General features: G+C 37.3%; 1 protein-coding gene across 11 annotated transcripts in view; it reads right to left on the bottom strand.

Moving 5' to 3' along the window:
• Window positions 1-17,321, bottom strand: part of nek10 (NIMA-related kinase 10) — a 111,171-nt gene that overhangs the window by 60,202 nt on the left and 33,648 nt on the right. For 10 of the 11 annotated variants that reach the window (XR_009506944.1, XR_009506943.1, XM_059945004.1 and 7 more), the window contains 11 exons: window positions 17,194-17,273; window positions 17,019-17,105; window positions 15,532-15,756; window positions 12,160-12,299; window positions 7,414-7,475; window positions 5,858-5,935; window positions 5,221-5,285; window positions 3,529-3,631; window positions 3,302-3,430; window positions 2,432-2,569; window positions 1,089-1,134 (listed from right to left, as the gene is read on the bottom strand). Coding sequence is in view for 9 of the 11 variants with exons in the window: in XM_059945004.1 (XP_059800987.1) it covers window positions 1,089-1,134; window positions 2,432-2,569; window positions 3,302-3,430; window positions 3,529-3,631; window positions 5,221-5,285; window positions 5,858-5,935; window positions 7,414-7,475; window positions 12,160-12,299; window positions 15,532-15,756; window positions 17,019-17,105; window positions 17,194-17,273 (1,153 nt within the window). In the remaining 2 variants the exon portion in view is untranslated. The remainder of the gene's footprint in view (window positions 1-1,088; window positions 1,135-2,431; window positions 2,570-3,301; window positions 3,431-3,528; window positions 3,632-5,220; window positions 5,286-5,857; window positions 5,936-7,413; window positions 7,476-12,159; window positions 12,300-15,531; window positions 15,757-17,018; window positions 17,106-17,193; window positions 17,274-17,321) is intronic. The other variant, XM_059945005.1, reaches the window with a different exon arrangement.

Genomic DNA, 17,321 nt, shown 5'->3' on the forward strand with positions numbered 1-17,321 from the left:
CCACATAACCCTCCATTTTTCTAACATTCATGTACCTATCTAAAAGTCTCTTAAATGTCTCTATTGTAGCCACTCTAGCACCACCCATGGCAGGGCATTCCCCTCACCTACCACTTTCTATGTAAAAACATCACTGACATCCTCCCTATACATTCCTCCAATCACCTTAAAATTATGCAGCCTTGTACTAGCCATTTCTGTCCTTGGAAAATATTTCTAGCTGTTCATTCTATCTATGCCTTTTATCATTTTGTACACCTCTATCAAATCACCTCTCATCCACCTTCACTTCAAAGAGAACAACCCCAGCTTGTTCAACATATCCTCATAAGATTTGCTCTCCTCTGCACCCTCTCTAAAGCTTCCACATCCTTTCTATAATGGGGTAACCAGAACTGAACACAATACTGCTATTGTGGTCTAACCAGGGTTGTATAGAGCTGCAACATTATCTTACAGTTCATAAACTCAAATGTTAAGCATGTAATATTTGATTTGATAATATTTGTTGCTCAGTGTTCTGTAAACTATATTAATGCATTTGTGGAAATCTATCTCATGGTGTTTACATTATCTGAAGGATCATATAAATGTCATTAAAACATTATCGTAGAGCTGCTTCAAGACAGGATAAAAATGAAAATGCCACTAAGTTATATTTTTGTAGTTTTGGAACAGTCATCATCTCCGATGAAAGATTACAACATGTGAATGTAAATCATACAAAATTCAGTTTTGGTACCTTTGTAGATCCAGAAATAAATAGGTTCTACTTGAATAACATACAAAATGCTGGAGAAACTCAGCAGGTCAGGTAGCATCAGGATATGATTAAGGGTCTCGGCTTGAAACATTGACTGTTTATTCCCCTCCATGGGTGCTGCCTGACTTGCTGAGTTCCCCCAGCATTTTGTGTGTGTTGTTCTGAATTTCCAGCCTCTGCAGAATTTCTTGTATTTATAGATTGCGGTGGGATTTATGGGGTTCAAATACTATACTGACTACTATTACTTCTAAATCAAAATAATCACTTTTTAAAAGTATATTCTAATGCTATGTTTTTCTGCAATGTATAAAATTATACTTACTTTCCACAAAAGTCTTGTAATATCTCACTACATTTGGATGATGGAGCTGCAAATGAAAAAAAAATTGTGTGACGGGAAATTACTCTGAGACCCACTTCTGATCAGTCCTGTACATCGTTGCTCCATTAGTTATCATAAAACAGCCGGAAAACTTATTCTTTTCAATAATTTAAAAGAAGAAGAAAAAGCTGGGAGTTAATAGGTGGAACAGGGCTTGTTTTGCTATTATTGCTTTGTTGCTTAATATGTTCTGTTTTGTGTGTTCTTGTTGTTCTGCAGAGTGTTTGAAGGAAGGTTCAAATGTTCAATGATTCATTTATTATTAAAGTATACAATTCTGAAATTCTTCTTCTCCAGATAGCCACAAAACCATGAAAGAAATCAATGGCAGTTCAATCATCAACCCTTAAATCCCTCCTCCTTGCACAAAAAAATTAACAAAAACTGGACAGGCACATTGACCCCCAAATTCCTCTCCCCACACACAAAAAAAACTAGAAAGATCAGGAAAAAAAACACAGAACATAAAAATCTATAAGACTGAAAAAAGTCTACAGTCCAAGTCCATATCCAAAATGCAGAAAATCTGGGTAGCATTCTCTGGGTACAGTGGCAGGCCTGTCTCTCTCTGGCAGTGAGTGATCCCATTAACGATCAAAAGGCAGTCTCCCCTCTCCGGCAGCAGATCGATCCCACCAGTGATCAAAAGGCAGTCTCCCCTCTCCGGCAGCAGAGCGATCCCACCAGTGATCAAAAGGCAGTCTCCCCTCTCCAGCAGCAGAGTGATCTCCCAGCGATAAAAAGGCTGTCTCCCCTCTCCGGCAGCAGAGTGATCTCCCAGTGATAAAATGGCAGTCTCCCCTCTCCTACAGCAGAGCGATCCCACCAGCGATCAAAAGGCAGGCAGTTGGCGCTCACTTTCCGCATTTGCCTGGCTGTTCAAATCACGCTCATCACTTTAATCAGTGAACAATGGAAGTTTAATAGGCAAAATGAAATTGAACGTCGGCTCGTGCACTGTCACGCAGCCTTCTCACTATGAGGTTCCCCCATTGTCCTCTGTCTCCCAGAATACTTCTCGGACACTGCAGAGTGCTGAAACACCCAAATGATCTCTAAACTGCAAATTACAGGCTCCAACAGTTCCAGAATCACATTCAAGATGAAAAACAAACATAAAAGACATAAAAGAAGTGAAATATATGATTTCATGATCTATCCAGATGTTGACTGAAGGAACGTTGTACTGAGACGCCATCTATTATGCAATATATATTGCATTTATATATATAAAAGTATATAGGGATTTTAATATTTAAAAGCACCCAATAAAGAGAACATACCTGTTCTCTAATTATAGTTAACTCAGACACAATTTTTTCCACACTGTGGTCACGATCCTTTTTGTCCTTTCCAAAAGCTGGATTGTGCAAATTAACTTCCTTCATAGCAAGCAGGTTCTGCCCACTGTATTTCCGAACCTACAAATTCAAGAATAGCTCTAAAATACGCACAGAACATTACAGCATAGTATAGGCACTTTGGTCCATGGTGCTGTGCCGACCTTTTAAACTACTCTATGATCAATCCAACCCTTCCTTCCCACAAAGTCTTCCATTTTTCTTTCCATGTGCCTAACTAACAGTCTCTTAAATGCCCCTAATGTATTTGCCTCTACTATCACCTCTGGTAGCACACGCTGCACACTCACCACTCTGTGTAAAAAAAATACTTCTGACATTCCCTCTATACTTTCCTTCAATCACCTTGCAATTATGCCCACTTGTATTAGCCATTTCTGCCCTGGAGGAAAAAGTCTCTATCTATCAATGCCTCTTTTCATCTTGTACAACTCTTTTTTTTCCTACACTCTAAGAATCAGAGAGCATTTAACTTATCCTCATATGACATGCTCTCTAATTCAGGCAGCATGCTGGTAAATCTCCGCATGCTCTCTAAAGCTTCCACTTCCTTCCTATAATGAGGTGACCATAACTGAATACAATATTCCAACTATGATCTAACCATAGTTTTATAGAGCTGTGACATTACTCAGTCACCCAGCTAGTGAAGGCCAATCGACCATCTGATCAACTTACGTGGCAAATTTGAGGAATCAATGGATGTGGATCCCAAGATCCCTCTGTTCCTCCACACTGCTCAGAAATACATTTCAATATTTTATAAAATATTACAATAATGGAATAGCTTACCTTAAAAACGTTCCCAAATGCTCCACTTCCAAGGTAGTCTAAAATGGCATAATTACCAATAAATTTTGTTGGAGCTTTATTTTGGTTAATTCCTTCAATATTTTCAGTGATTTGTTTCAGTTCATTAGCCTGGTCACAAAATACAAGTTAAAATTACACATTTTGTGGAACCTTGAGAAAGTCCAAGTGTTATTCAGAAAATTTCCAATGTAAACTCTTTCACTTACAGGTAAAGAGTTCATCTTATTTACTAAGCTTTCATATGCACCTATATCACGTGCATAATGTCCAACATCAATGAACATCTCAAACACATCTGAAGGAAATAACCTGCATTAAATAAAAATAATATATTAACTATAGTCTAGCCTAAGGATTTTGGAAATCATAAATGAATCATACTCTATAAAACAATTATAAAATGCTCTATCTAGATGGTGAGGGCTAGTTGCCATTATATGATCAAACATTTAAGATAATCTATTATTTCTCATTTTAACAGAGAATCTGATTTCTTAATCCAGAGATCCAGATAAGAAAGTTTTTGGAGAAAAGGTATTTGGACACATTTGGAATGATGACCAAATGGCCAAATGGTGTAAAACTTGATCCACAATATATAGAACCATATACTTGATTAAACTTTGTTGGCTTTTGCACAAGTTGGATGCCAAACTTGGTGCAGTCTTTACTTGTTTCTATTATGGTTATCATTCTAATATGGATTTTTTTGAGTATGCCCACAAGAAAATGAATCTCAGGGTTGTACATGTATGTACTTCGATAATAAATTTACTTTGAACTTTGAATTTATGAGCATGAATGTACAGAGGTGTCTTGGTGCAAGTCCATAGCTCCCTGAAAGTGGCTACACAACTAAGTAGGGTGGTGTGGGTCAAACTCGCTTTCATCAGAATCAGGTTGAATGTCACTGGCACTAGAAGAGTACATGTCTTGGGTGATGGGGTCCGTAATAATGGATGCCACTTTGTTGAGGCATTGCCTCTTGTAAGTGTCCTTTATTGTCTACTTTCTTCTTGCATTTGACTTCACTGACAGAATAGGATGGCCAGATTAAACCACCCATCTTTTCAATGAAATTGATAAAAGATTCTACATTTGTGAAGTTGATGTTATTTGGTATGGTTCAGAAAAAGAAGAAGATCATACATACAAAAGTTAACAATTCTAATTTATTCTTTGGGGGCTGTGCCTTATTCCCAAAGACAACCAAAAATGGCAATTAACATCTGAACTTGCTACAGTAGGACAAATTCCTTTGAGTATGCCTGAAAATTTTGCTTATAACATGGTGGGTGTTATGTTACTTCTATTTAAATGTACCGTGGGTTAGCAATGAAGAACCATATTCTGGAAGAATTAGAGAACTTTTATTTACAGTAATAAACAAACATGTCTTAACCCAGCCACATGCTGGAACATTCTAGCAATCCTGTGCACGCTCAGTGCTCTGCCCAATCACGTACTGGCACATCATTGCATGTGATGTCACCACAGTGGGGGAGAGTGAGAGCTGGTGTGGAGTCTGAGTGATAGAATAGAAAATAATTCAGGACTGCCATTTGCTAATCATTGGTTGGACAATAACTATTTTTGAAATATAGTGGTCTTGATTGCTAACATTCAAAACAATGATATCAATTATGCATGTACATGTAAATATCTTAAACTGATCACAATGAATGATGCTACTGATTTTTTAAACTGTACTTAATAACTTAAAAACATGTGTCAGTAGAATGGTTTAATTTTTCCATTCAGAGAGAATCAGGACTGTTGCTCATAATCTGAAAATTGAAGATTAGAATAAATATTATTTCATCTATATTGTTGTTCATGAGTGTACTGAAGTCTTAGTATGATTAAAAGCAATGAATATACAGTATTTGAATAAATACCTTTTGAACAGTTGTCTATTCCTTTCCATGCTGAAGAGAAAACGCAAGGCTCTAAATGCATAGCACTGTAACAAAGTTATGAATATTGTTAAGTATATGCAGAATGTATTATTGAAACTCGGACATAGCACTTAAAATGCATTGCACATAGTGATAAGCTTAATAAAAAAGGCAGAAGTAAGTCAACAAAAGCCAAAAATAACTTGAATACAGAAATAAATCAAAACATCTTTCCCAGAAATGCAATTTTTGTAAAAGCAATATATTACTAAAACTAGAGATTTAATTCCTGATATAATCATACAAATGAGTAAAACACTAAATATAATTAGAAATATTTTGTAGTAATTCATTTTTGTTCTAATCTGGAAAGTTAATTTGAAACAGTTTAAGCAGACATATTTTTTACATTATGACCACATTAATATACCAAGGTGCTCAGAAACCCAATGTAATGAATTGGTCTGGTTAAAAGCCAGCAAATGGACTGAACACAATGATTACATTCAGAATTTAACAAAGCAGTACTCTATCAATGTCTAAAATGTTTAAGTCATACACTTGAAATACACTCTCTGCAAATAGCTTCTCTAATAAACTAAAGCAGATCACTTTAGAAAGTAAGATCAAGAATTACCTGCAAAATATCTGCATTTGGTGCATTTTTTTGCTTGCTTGGTAGAATTAACTTTCCTATCACATAAATGCCATTTCCCTGCAGAAAGAATTTAAAAAGAAAGCTGTGATGTTTTCTGCAATGTATTAAGTAATATATTCCTTCAGTTCTATATATGAGGGCATTAAGAAACTTGAGGAATTCGACAAGTGACAGATAAAGCCTGTTTTGCTACTCAGTACAATTATGAATGATCAAATCATAACATTAACATCACTTTTCCATTCTCTCTCCTCAACCCCTAGACTCCTTTGCAGTTCAAATGTCCAATAACATGTAGAATGACTCGACGTCCACAACACTCTGGGATAAAGAGTTTCTATAAATCATTTTCATCTGTGAGAAGAAATGAATCCTCATGTCCAACTTAAATTGGTGGCTCCTTATTCTGAAACTACACCCCTTAGTTAAAGTAGATAATAAGCTCATGAGACAGAGGAACAGAATTAGGCCAGTCGGCCCATTGGGTCTGCTCCACCATTCCATCATGGCTGATTTATTTTCCCTCTCAACCTCATTCTCCATTTTCCTGAAATGCAGAACCTCAAGAGTCTCTCGTTCCTACATCCACATGAAGAACACACCACTGACCCTGGACCCATTCTCACTGCACTGGCTATGTAATAATTGACAAAGGAAGAAGGATACTTACCAGAAACTTACCTAGAGCCTTCACCTCTACATGCCTCACACTCAACATCAGCAAGACCAAGGAATTGATCATGGACTTCAGGAAGGGTAAGTTGGGAGAACATTTACCAACTTCTAGATATCTCTGCTAAGAGAAACATCCCCACAGCATCCACCCTGTCTCACAGCTCCCAGAACAAAAGCCAACTTCAAGATGAGATCAAGTCAGTGCCTTGTAATGTTGCATCAAAACTTTATACTTCATGTATTTTGCAATGAAGACCAATATTTCATTAGCCATCTTAATTGTTTGCTGTGTCAACATGCCAACCCTTTGTGTCTTATGCACCAGAAACTGACATCTCTTTGCACCACATTTTATACTGTCATATCATTTAAATAACTTGTTTCTACATTCTTCCTTCCATAGTGCATAACCACACTATCTCCCACATTTTATACAAGTTACCAGCTTTATACCAATTCACTTAACCTATCTATATCCCTCTGCAGGCTCTGTGTCCTCCTCACAATTTGCTAACTTATTTACTGTCGTATTACCTAGAAAATTTGTTTGTAATACATGCATTTCCTTCATCTATGTCATTGTTCAAATTTTCAGATCCAACTTTCCCAATGGTAAAATTGATCTGTGTTCTGTTAGATCAGTATCAGATTTGCTATCATAACGTATTCCTCAGGACTGCTGAGGTATTTTGATGCCATTTTGAAGATTGCTCACAATAAATTTTGATCAATCCCATTTACAAGTAGAGCACTGGAACCTCAACAAAGATAAAATGGCTTTGAAAGGTGTACAAAATAAGCAATTACCTTTTAAGGATATATTCTAACAAGCTATTTTCTTTAACTTCAACCATACTTACCTGTACAACCTGTTGAGCATTCGTATCATTGAGTACTAGTTCAGTAAGGGCAGCACAGCATGCTGAAATAACAACATAATCAATAGTGAATATATTGTCCTGTAAAGTCGTTTTGGAAGACATTTCAGGCTGCTTTTTATTCAGAATATAACAACTTAACATTGTTACAACTTCTCACCATATTAATGATTTATTTGATTATTGGTTAATAGAACTCTCTTGGTCCATAGCAAGAGAGCTTACTCCTGTAGGTAAACATAGTACATATAACATTATAGCACAGTACATGCCCTGTGGCCTATGATGTTGTACCAACCTTTAACCTCTTCTAAGATCAATCTAACCTTCCCCTCCTATAAAGCCTTCCTCTATTTTTCTATCATCCACATGCCTAAGAGTTCCTTAAATATTCCTAATGTATCTGTCTCTACCCCCACCCCTGGCATAGTGTTTCATGCATCCAACATTCTCTGTAAAGGACTTACAAATATTATCAATATTGAATCACAGGGTTTATAAAATCCAGCAGATGACTCAATATGTCATCATTGGAGAACCTTATTATGCAGAAATTTGAAAGAATTTTCTGTACTAACATTCAACCTAAAACCTTGTCCTAAAAGATATACGCAGATTAGGAAAAAAAAACAGCCTGATTAGGGAAGCTCAGCATGGCTTTGTGTAAGTCAGGTCATGTCTTGAAGACTCAATTGAGTTTTTTGGGAAGGTGATGAAGGTGAATGATGAGGTAGGGCAGACGATGTTGTCTACATGAACTTTAATTTAATTTAATTTTAATTTACACACACTCTGTATACACACACGTTGGCCACTGTATCTATTATTAGCTGTAGCCCATCCATTTCAAGATTCAACATGTTGTGCATTCAGAAATTTGCTTTTGCATACCAGTGTTGTAACACATGGCCATTTGAGTTACTGTCAGCTTGAACTAATTTAGTTATTCTCCTCTGACCTCTCTCATTAACAAGGTTAACTTTAACAACAACTACAGAACTGGATGTTTTTTCGTTTCTTGCATCATTCTCTATAAACACTTAACATTGTGCTGTGTGAAAATCCCAGGAATTCAGCAATTTCTGAGATACTCAGACCATCCCATCTGGCACCAAAAATCATTCCATGGTTAAAGTCACCTACATCACATTTCTTCCCATTCTGATGTTTGGGCTGAACAACAACTGAACCTTTTGACTATTTCTGCATGCTTTTATGCATTGAGTTGCTGACAATGATTGACTGATTGAATATTTGCATTAATGAGCAGGTGTACAGGTGTATTTAATAAAGTAACTCCTTAGTGCATAAATGAATGAAATGGATAAACTGATGAAAATGTAGATGTTTGGGTTTGCAGAGGATACAAAGACTGGAGAAGCTGTGGGCAGTGAAGAGGACTGTCAAAGAATACAGTGGAATATTAATCAGTTAAAGACATGGGCAGAGAAATGGCAGATGGAGTTTAATCCAAGCAAGTGTGGGGTGTTGTACTTTGCAAGGTCTAACGTAAGGAGAAAGTATACGAGTAATGAAAGAATCCTTAAAAAACATTGATGTACAGGTGGATCTTCGGCTCCAAGTCCACAGCTCAGTGAAAGTGGCCACCCAAGCTGATAGGGTGGTAAAAGTGGTATATGACACTCTCACCTTTATTGGTAGCAGTATTGAGTACAAGAGTAAGGAAGACCTACTATAGCTACAGTATATAGATTTTTGTTAAGTCTGCACTTGCAGTAGTGTATGCAATTCTGGTCACCCCAAAAAAGGATGTAGAAACTTTAGAAAGTATTGAGAAGAGGTACAAAAGGATGCTGCCTGGATTAGAGGATATGAGATACAAGGAGAGATTAGACCAATGATTTCCAATGGGGCAGTTACCTATCCTAAGGGGGCGTGTTAGGGTAAATAGAAGTCATCTGGGGGGCCTTCAAGATTCTTATGGGGAGGGGTAAGCGGCACCCTAACTTGAGGTACGAGACCTGTCCGATAGTATCAACTCGCTGCCATTGTCAACATCCGATAGACATTCTCAGTTTGTGTTGATTTTTTATTTTAATTTAGCTCTGTTAATGATGGATAAATACATGCAGTGCAATCTCTATACGTCTGAAGGCTGAGATGCCTTAAATTCTAATCCTGCTAAGAAATGCTTTAATACAATGTTACGCACCTGCAGTATGGTTTTATTCCGTACCCATCAGATCAACAACGCCCATGTGTCTTATTTGCAATACTGTACTGTCTAATGAAGCCAAGAAACCATCAAGTTTGCAGGAACACTTCTGTAAGAGACACCCTGAAAAGGCTACTTATGGTATTCAATTACAGAAGATGAAGATGAAAGAAACATTTGAAAAGCATTGCACACTCGAGTCATCTGCCAAGAAAGCTAAAAATGACAATGATAGTGGTCTCATTGCTTCTTATAACATTTCCAAAATGATAGCAAAGTGTGGAAGAGCTCGTAGAATTAGTGAAAGATTAATAATGCCAGCTGCATCAGAAGTGCTCACCACCACCACTGTTCTTAAAACGGATACCAGTATTTTAAAATCAACTCCTCCAAGTAATAACTCTGTAGCTCATTGTCTTGACAAAATGAGTGAAGATATTCAGTATCAACCATGCACAGAGCTACAAAGAACAGAATTTGGGACACAACTGGAAGAATCAAATGTGTGAGACAACGAGGTATTGTTAATGGCATATTACAGTTTATCAAAAATGGAAAAAAATTACTAAGAGCTTCTCTGATAAAACATTAAAAACTAGTAACAACAGAGCATCAATCTACGACGAGTTCAAAATGAATATTGAGGATAAAAATATTCCAATTAGGAATATGATTTTTTGTGCAACAAATGGAGCACCATATATGACAGGTTGCCATGCTGGTTTAGAAGTATTTATGAAAAAAGAAATTCCAAGTCAGTTTGCAATTCACTGTGTAATTTACCGTTAACATCTCGCAACCAAAATCTTTTTTCAAGCATGACTCTTGTAATATCTGCTATCAACAAAATTAAAGCTCATCCATTAAATAGTAGAATATGTTGCCAGTTATGCCACGATAATGATGAAGATTTTAAACGCTTGCTTCTTCACAATGAAGTGCGTTGGTTGTCAGAAGGCTGCTGCTTAAAATGTTGTTTTGATCTTCTTGAGATGGTGGTTGAATTGTTGCTCAAAGTCGACAAGAGCTTTGGAGACAAGGTTGTAATTCTACATGGAGATGAGGCATACCTAGCCAATCTGTATGACAAAATGACCATTCTAAATATGAAACTGCAGGGTGAGAATTTCAATTTAATCCAGGCTAAAAGTACAGTGTCCACTTTTATCAGAAAATTGGAAATATATAAGCAAAACACTGGGAGAAGAATGTTCTCACAATTTCCCTGCATGGAAAGTAAGGCACTCCCTTTTCACAGACAGTGATTTGCAAGAGTACTGCTTATACCTGCAGTCACTGAGGAAGGATTTTGGAATTGATTCAAGGATTTGAACGATCTGGAAACTCCGGACTGGGTAATTCTTTGCAAGGTGGAAGAACAGGAAGAGAGCTTGCAAGAAGAAATTATCGAAATTCAGAATATTGAAGAAGCAAAGATGCTTCCCAAAAATGTCAGCTTTTGTAGGATCTGGCTACACTAACATACAAAGTTTCCTGATCTTTAGAGAAGAGTCAAACTGCTCTCCATTGTATTTCCATCCTCCTACCTTATTGAAGAGGCTTCAGTGCAGTGAACTACATACTCACAAAAAACAGAAGCTATTTGGACATTGTTATGTGTGGGGATTTAAGGCCTTTGCTGTCACAATTTGAACCAGATATTTCAACCCTTGCTAAAAACCACCAAGCTCAAGGATCACATTGACATCAAAGCTGCTGTACAGCACACAAGTACTAGATTTAAAGACAAATAAAAATTTAAAACAGAAATATTTCTCTTATGTTAGCATATGGTAGGCAAGTTTTTACACTATACTGGATAGTATATTGTGCCTAAGAGATGCACTGGCAAGTATGAAAGTGCTTTGGGGGGCATTGGGCTAATATAGATTAGGAAACACTGGGTTAGACAAATGTGGCGTGTTTCCTTTGGAACATCAGAGGCATTTCTAAGACATAATAGACATTTTCAAGCTTAGAAAAGGCACAGATAGATTAAACAGACAATATCTTTTTCTCACAGTTTAAATGCCTAATACTGGAGGGCATGCAGTTAAGGTGCGAGGGAAAAGTTTAAAGGATATGTGTGTGTGGGGCAAGCGTTTTAAATATAGAAAGTGGTAGATGCCTGGAATGGGCTGCTAGAGAAAGCTTTGATAGTATATATGACTGTTGCATTTAAAAGGTTGTTAGATGGGCACATGAACATACAGGGAATGGAGGGATGTGGATTATGAACAGGCAGAAGAGAATTAGTTTAATTCAGCATTATGTTCAATGCAGACATTGTTAGCCAAAGGGTCTGCTCCCTTGCTGTACTGTATTGTTTTATGTTCTAACGTTAACAGGACTTGACTGTCTTGGTATGTCAACATCTAAATACCCTTCAATACATTTCATTGTTAACTATTTTTCAGTGAAATAAACAGACATTCTTTTAACTAACATTAATACTTTATTGTAAACCAAGAAAACACTTTAATCAATTTATAAGGACTTCATCAAAAATTTATCCTTACACTAGAGTTTCACTTCAGTATAAAATGTTATACCTTCTTGCAATGAGAGCATATTTTCTTGAATTTCTTGAGTACTCAGCTTTTCAGACAATTGAAGTTGCCGAATTCTCCCTGAAGCATTAGCACTGGACAAGCTTCCAATTGAAGAACGATCAGACACAAAGTTTCTATCTCTAAGCAAACAAAAAGACACACATTGGTAAATGCATAAACTCGGCCATAGATAGCCCCAAGCCTGGCTGAGAAAGGAGTTTTGGACATGGGGCTTGCAACCTCATCCCATAAAAATCCAAAGCTACAAAACCAGCAGAATCTTAGAGGCCTTGTCCCTGGGAGAATCTTGAGGAAGGATACACCAAGAGGTTGGGCTACAAAAGACTGGCCCAGGATAGAGGACTCTGGTGAGCTGTTGTTGCCCACCTATGCCTCAGTAGGGGCGATGGGTTTATGAAGAAGAAGAACTCTAATACAATCTGATAGAAATAGCTCTAGCAGTATCAACAATTAAATTATTTCTGCTACGTGAAAGAGTAAGGCAGAGAAGAATACGGAATTCCTGGCAGCAAGTGGAATTATTATAGAAATGGATGATGGTCACCAAGGGATTCTATGCTCTACAGCTCTAAGATACAACACGATGCTTCACATTAACTCTTCATTAACAAATACTACTTTCTCTATTGTGGTGATAGATAGAGGGGACATGGAGAAGATGTTTCCTACAGTGGGAGAGTCTAGGACCGGGAGCACGTCATATTAGAACAGAGATGAGGACAAATTTCTTTAGCCAGAGGGTGGTGAATCTGTGGAATTCACTGCCACAAGTGGCTGTGGAGGGCAAGTCATTGTGTATATTTAAAAGGAAGGCTGATAGATTCCTAATTAGTTAGGGCTTCAAAGGTTTTGGGGAGAAGGCAGGAGAATGGGGTTGAGAGGGATAATAGATCAGCCATGATGGAATTGCGGAGCAGACTTGATGGACTGATGGCCTAATTCTGTTCCTATGTCTTATGGTAAAAAACAGATTATAATAAAGACAGAAATTATATGACTTAAACAGATGGAAGCCACACAATATTACATACCATCTAGGAACGAACAAAAGTTATTTTCATATCTTCCCTCACAACATGCGCCAAAAGTAACATAATCAATGTTTATTTTTGGCAAACTTAAAAGATAAAGCATATTAAACTACACAATGAAAAATATAGATACAGTGCCGATGTACTCTACATGTCACAAGCATCAATAAAGTTCTAAGTTCAAAGTAATTATTAAAGTCACCAAATACTACCTTGAGACTCATTTTCTTGCAGACATTCACAGTAGAACAAAGAAATACAACAGAATCAATGAAAAACTACACACAAAGGAGAAACTTTGCAAGAGCAAAATAAAACTAATAAACAAACAAGCAAGCAAACAAATCAATAATACTGAGAACATGAGTTGTAGAGTCCTTGAAGGTGAGTCCCTACGTTGTGGTGAACTCTGTGAAAAGTGAACAATTTAACAACGCAGCACAAAAAGTCTGGAAAGACTGGAGAGAATCGACTGAGTATACAGGCTAATGACTTAACAGTGGAAGAGACATTGTAATTTCTCAATTGGAAATACTAGAATGTTTATTTCCAAGTATATTCACATAAATCAAAGTTATACACAACAAAACAGGTCCTTCGGCCCAACATGTTATGGAGACCTTTTTTGTCATTCTACGCTAATCCTACTTGAATAGGATTACATCAAAATCAAAACAGAATCATGTGTGTTGCAGCCTCATTTGAATAGCAGCTCTGAAGTAGATAACGTTCTCCAATTGGAGTTACAAACATCTTAATTAATTGGCAGAGTGATGGATGTTCACATTATTCTTTAAACTATCAAAATGCTTCAGCAATAATTATTTTGCACAATAAGTCACAGGATTCTAAATTCCCTGAATGAACTATTTTCAATTCAGGAAGCATATTATCAATTTCAAAGGGTAATAAAACTAGTGCTGGAGTTTATAAGAATGAAGGGGGGGAGGGGTGATCTCATTGAAATCTATCAAATGTAGTGCCCTGGTTCATACCTTTACTGTTATGCTGTATGTATTTCGCCTTGGCTGTTCTATAAGAGCAGTCGGTTCTATTTTCTGCTTGCTTGGGTTACTGGTGAAATAAGAGATGAGGAAAAATGTGTGCCATCCAATTAGGATGGCTGAATTAAGGGGACGCTTCTCTGGTGAGGGACTCTAAGGCTGGGCTTGGGGCTTTTGTTCGAGAGCAGGTAAAGAGGAAAGAAGAGGTCGTAGTATTCGACCTGGAGCAGGACTGTGATTGAAGGAAGCCGGGGTGAGACTGACTGAAGATAGGTGACTATGGAGAAACCATGAGATTCAACTTGTGCGCATTACACTGCTTCATTAAAATGGCCCTTTTCTTTACTAACCCCTTAGTCAAATTAACGATCATAAAGATAACTTTTAATCGTAAGCAGTGTACTGTCTGTTATCTTGTGGCACTAATTTGTAGCAGGGTGGCAGATTACACAGCATCCACACAAACAGGGTTTGGAGTGGGAGAGCGCCTCAATCTCGCGAGTTTGGCGGGGCCAGAGGTTGTCTCCCCTAGATTTACGCAGCCAAGGAAACCAGAGGGTTTCACAAATATTTAAAGGCTTAGATAAAATGGATGTGATGAGGAGGCTTCCCACAGTGGAAGAGTCTAGGAGCAGAGGGCACAGTCTCAGAATGATGGCACATTCCTGCCTACAGAAATTACTGTAGGCAGAGGGTGGTGAATCTGTGGAAATAATTGCTACAGACAGCTGTGGTACCCAAGTCATTGGATGTATTTAAAGCAGAGGTTGAGAGGTTCTTGATTAGTTAGGACACCAAATGTTAAGGGGAGAAGCCAGGAGAATGGGGTTGAGAGGGATAATCAGCCATGATAGAATGGCAGAACAGACTTGCTGGACCAAATGGCCTAATTCTGCTCCGATGTTAAGGTCCAATGCTTGAAACTGTCTCATTTCATAAATATCCTCATTCATCTATATTAAAATCCAATACTATGCTTGAAGTATTTTAGATGCAAGATTTTTTTCTTGCACAGAAGTCACAATACTATTCTGAATCAAGTTTAATTTTAAGAGCATATATCATAAAATTTGTTGTTTTACAGCTGCAGTACATCACAATACATAATAATCCAAACTATAAATTACTAAAAAAAAACACACACACAGAAATAAGTCAATACATTATACAGCACACAAATCAGTATTGCACAGTTGGGAATAATCTATTCTTATATTATGTCTAACAGAAGTACCTTCCTGTACTTTCAGTTTTGTAACAGGTAACTAACACAAAAGGATCAAATTAAATGGTGCTTTACAATACTTTAAGCTCACCCTTGGAGAATGTGCAGGAGTTGCTGGATGCCTCCCCATAAACGAATCTCAGTGCTGGTATCTGGATCCTCACACAGCTGAACCAGGATCCAAACAACACTCCATAGCAGTTTGAGGTGGTCGGAATGCAACAGGCTGAGGAGAATAGGAATTCCTTCATAGACCTTAACCTGTTCTCTCACTTGAGCGTCTGCACAGAGTAGACGAAGCAGCTCAGCTGTCATTCTGCAAACACCATCAGTGTTAAAGAAAGCAATCAATCAATCAAAAACCAGAAAGGACAGAGGCTAATTCTTATTCTGGTTTCTTTCACCTTCCTTTCCATTCCTCTAAAGGGTCTCAGCCTGAAAGGTCAACCGTTTATTCCCCTCCATATCTGCTGCCTGACCTGCTGAATTCCTCCAGCATTTTGTATGTGCTTTAAAGGACAGAGGCTAAACTGTCCACTTCTTCTTCAACAGAACATACAATCCCAAATATTTGGTTGAGGAATTAGAGAACTTTCTCAATAGCTTAACAAAAATTCACTTTCATGAACAATGACACAAATTCGGAAACACTGAAAGGAAATGCTAATTGCCCTTTTTCCGCCGACTGAATCTACAGAAAGACAAGTGACATACATAACAAATTTGATATCCTTTTTCACATATTACAATTTTCAGTCGATGTCATGGTGTACACATAACACGTTCACCTGATAATTCTAGGAAACAATGAAATGATTATTTATATCAAGGATTAATTCAAAGACCCACCCACCCTGCTAGTGGACTGTTTGTCCCACTCCCATTAGGGAGCAGGCTACGTAGCATCCACAGCAGGGCCACCAGACTGAAAATAGTAACTTTTCTCAGCAGTAAAGCTGATCAACACCTCCACCCACTAACCAACCCCTCCACATCCTCCACCACCACCTCTAATTTCCTGTCAGTCTCCTTATGTACAGACACTCCTCTGTCAAGCATCACTTTATGGACATACAATCAATCTACTTATCTGACTGATTGATGTAAAATCAATCTAAGTTATCTTATGTATTTATATTTATTGTGTGTTTTATTATTGTGTTCTTTTTTTTGTGCTGCATCAGATCTGGAGTAACAATTACTTTATTCCCCCTTACACTTGTATAGTTGAAACGACACTAAACAATCTTGACTCTTATACAATGGAGCTATAAAATAATCATACAAGAATCTGTAAAATCTATAAGACTGCATTTTCCTTCCATAAAAATAGGCTCATATTAGTGACACATTCCAAGCAACAATGAAGTCAAATAAAAACAAACTGCAGGTGTCTCAACAGGTTGAGCACTATTGAGTGTAAAGAGAAACAGAGTAAATGTCTCAGAGCAAACCCCCTTCACAAGACCAGGGTTAAAAACTCAGTACTGTGTAGTCCTGTATTTGATTAATTAATTACCTCATACCTAAACTGCTTCTAATACTGTAACATTTGAATAAAGTAAATATTCAACTTACCTTTTGGATAACAAGTCATATTCTTGTAAAATTACTAACAGGTTTTCTACAATTGTAAGTTCCCCTATCTTCACTCTGCACTCAGGACTTAAAAAGATAGTAAACGTTATCATCTTGTTCAGTTGCACATCACTCTGCAGAGTTATATTTTGTGCTTCTTATTTAAATGACATACCTTTCAGCTAAGCTGGTAAGAGCAAGGAGAGCACCCAGTAATACATTATTGTCCTTGGCTGCCAGTAGCTTTACCAGGGTCTAAAGAAAATATCTCAGATTAAAAGGTTCTGGTATAAATCATCTTGT

Source organism: Hypanus sabinus, chromosome 20 (assembly GCF_030144855.1).
Source record: "Hypanus sabinus isolate sHypSab1 chromosome 20, sHypSab1.hap1, whole genome shotgun sequence".
Taxonomy (NCBI): domain Eukaryota; kingdom Metazoa; phylum Chordata; class Chondrichthyes; order Myliobatiformes; family Dasyatidae; genus Hypanus; species Hypanus sabinus.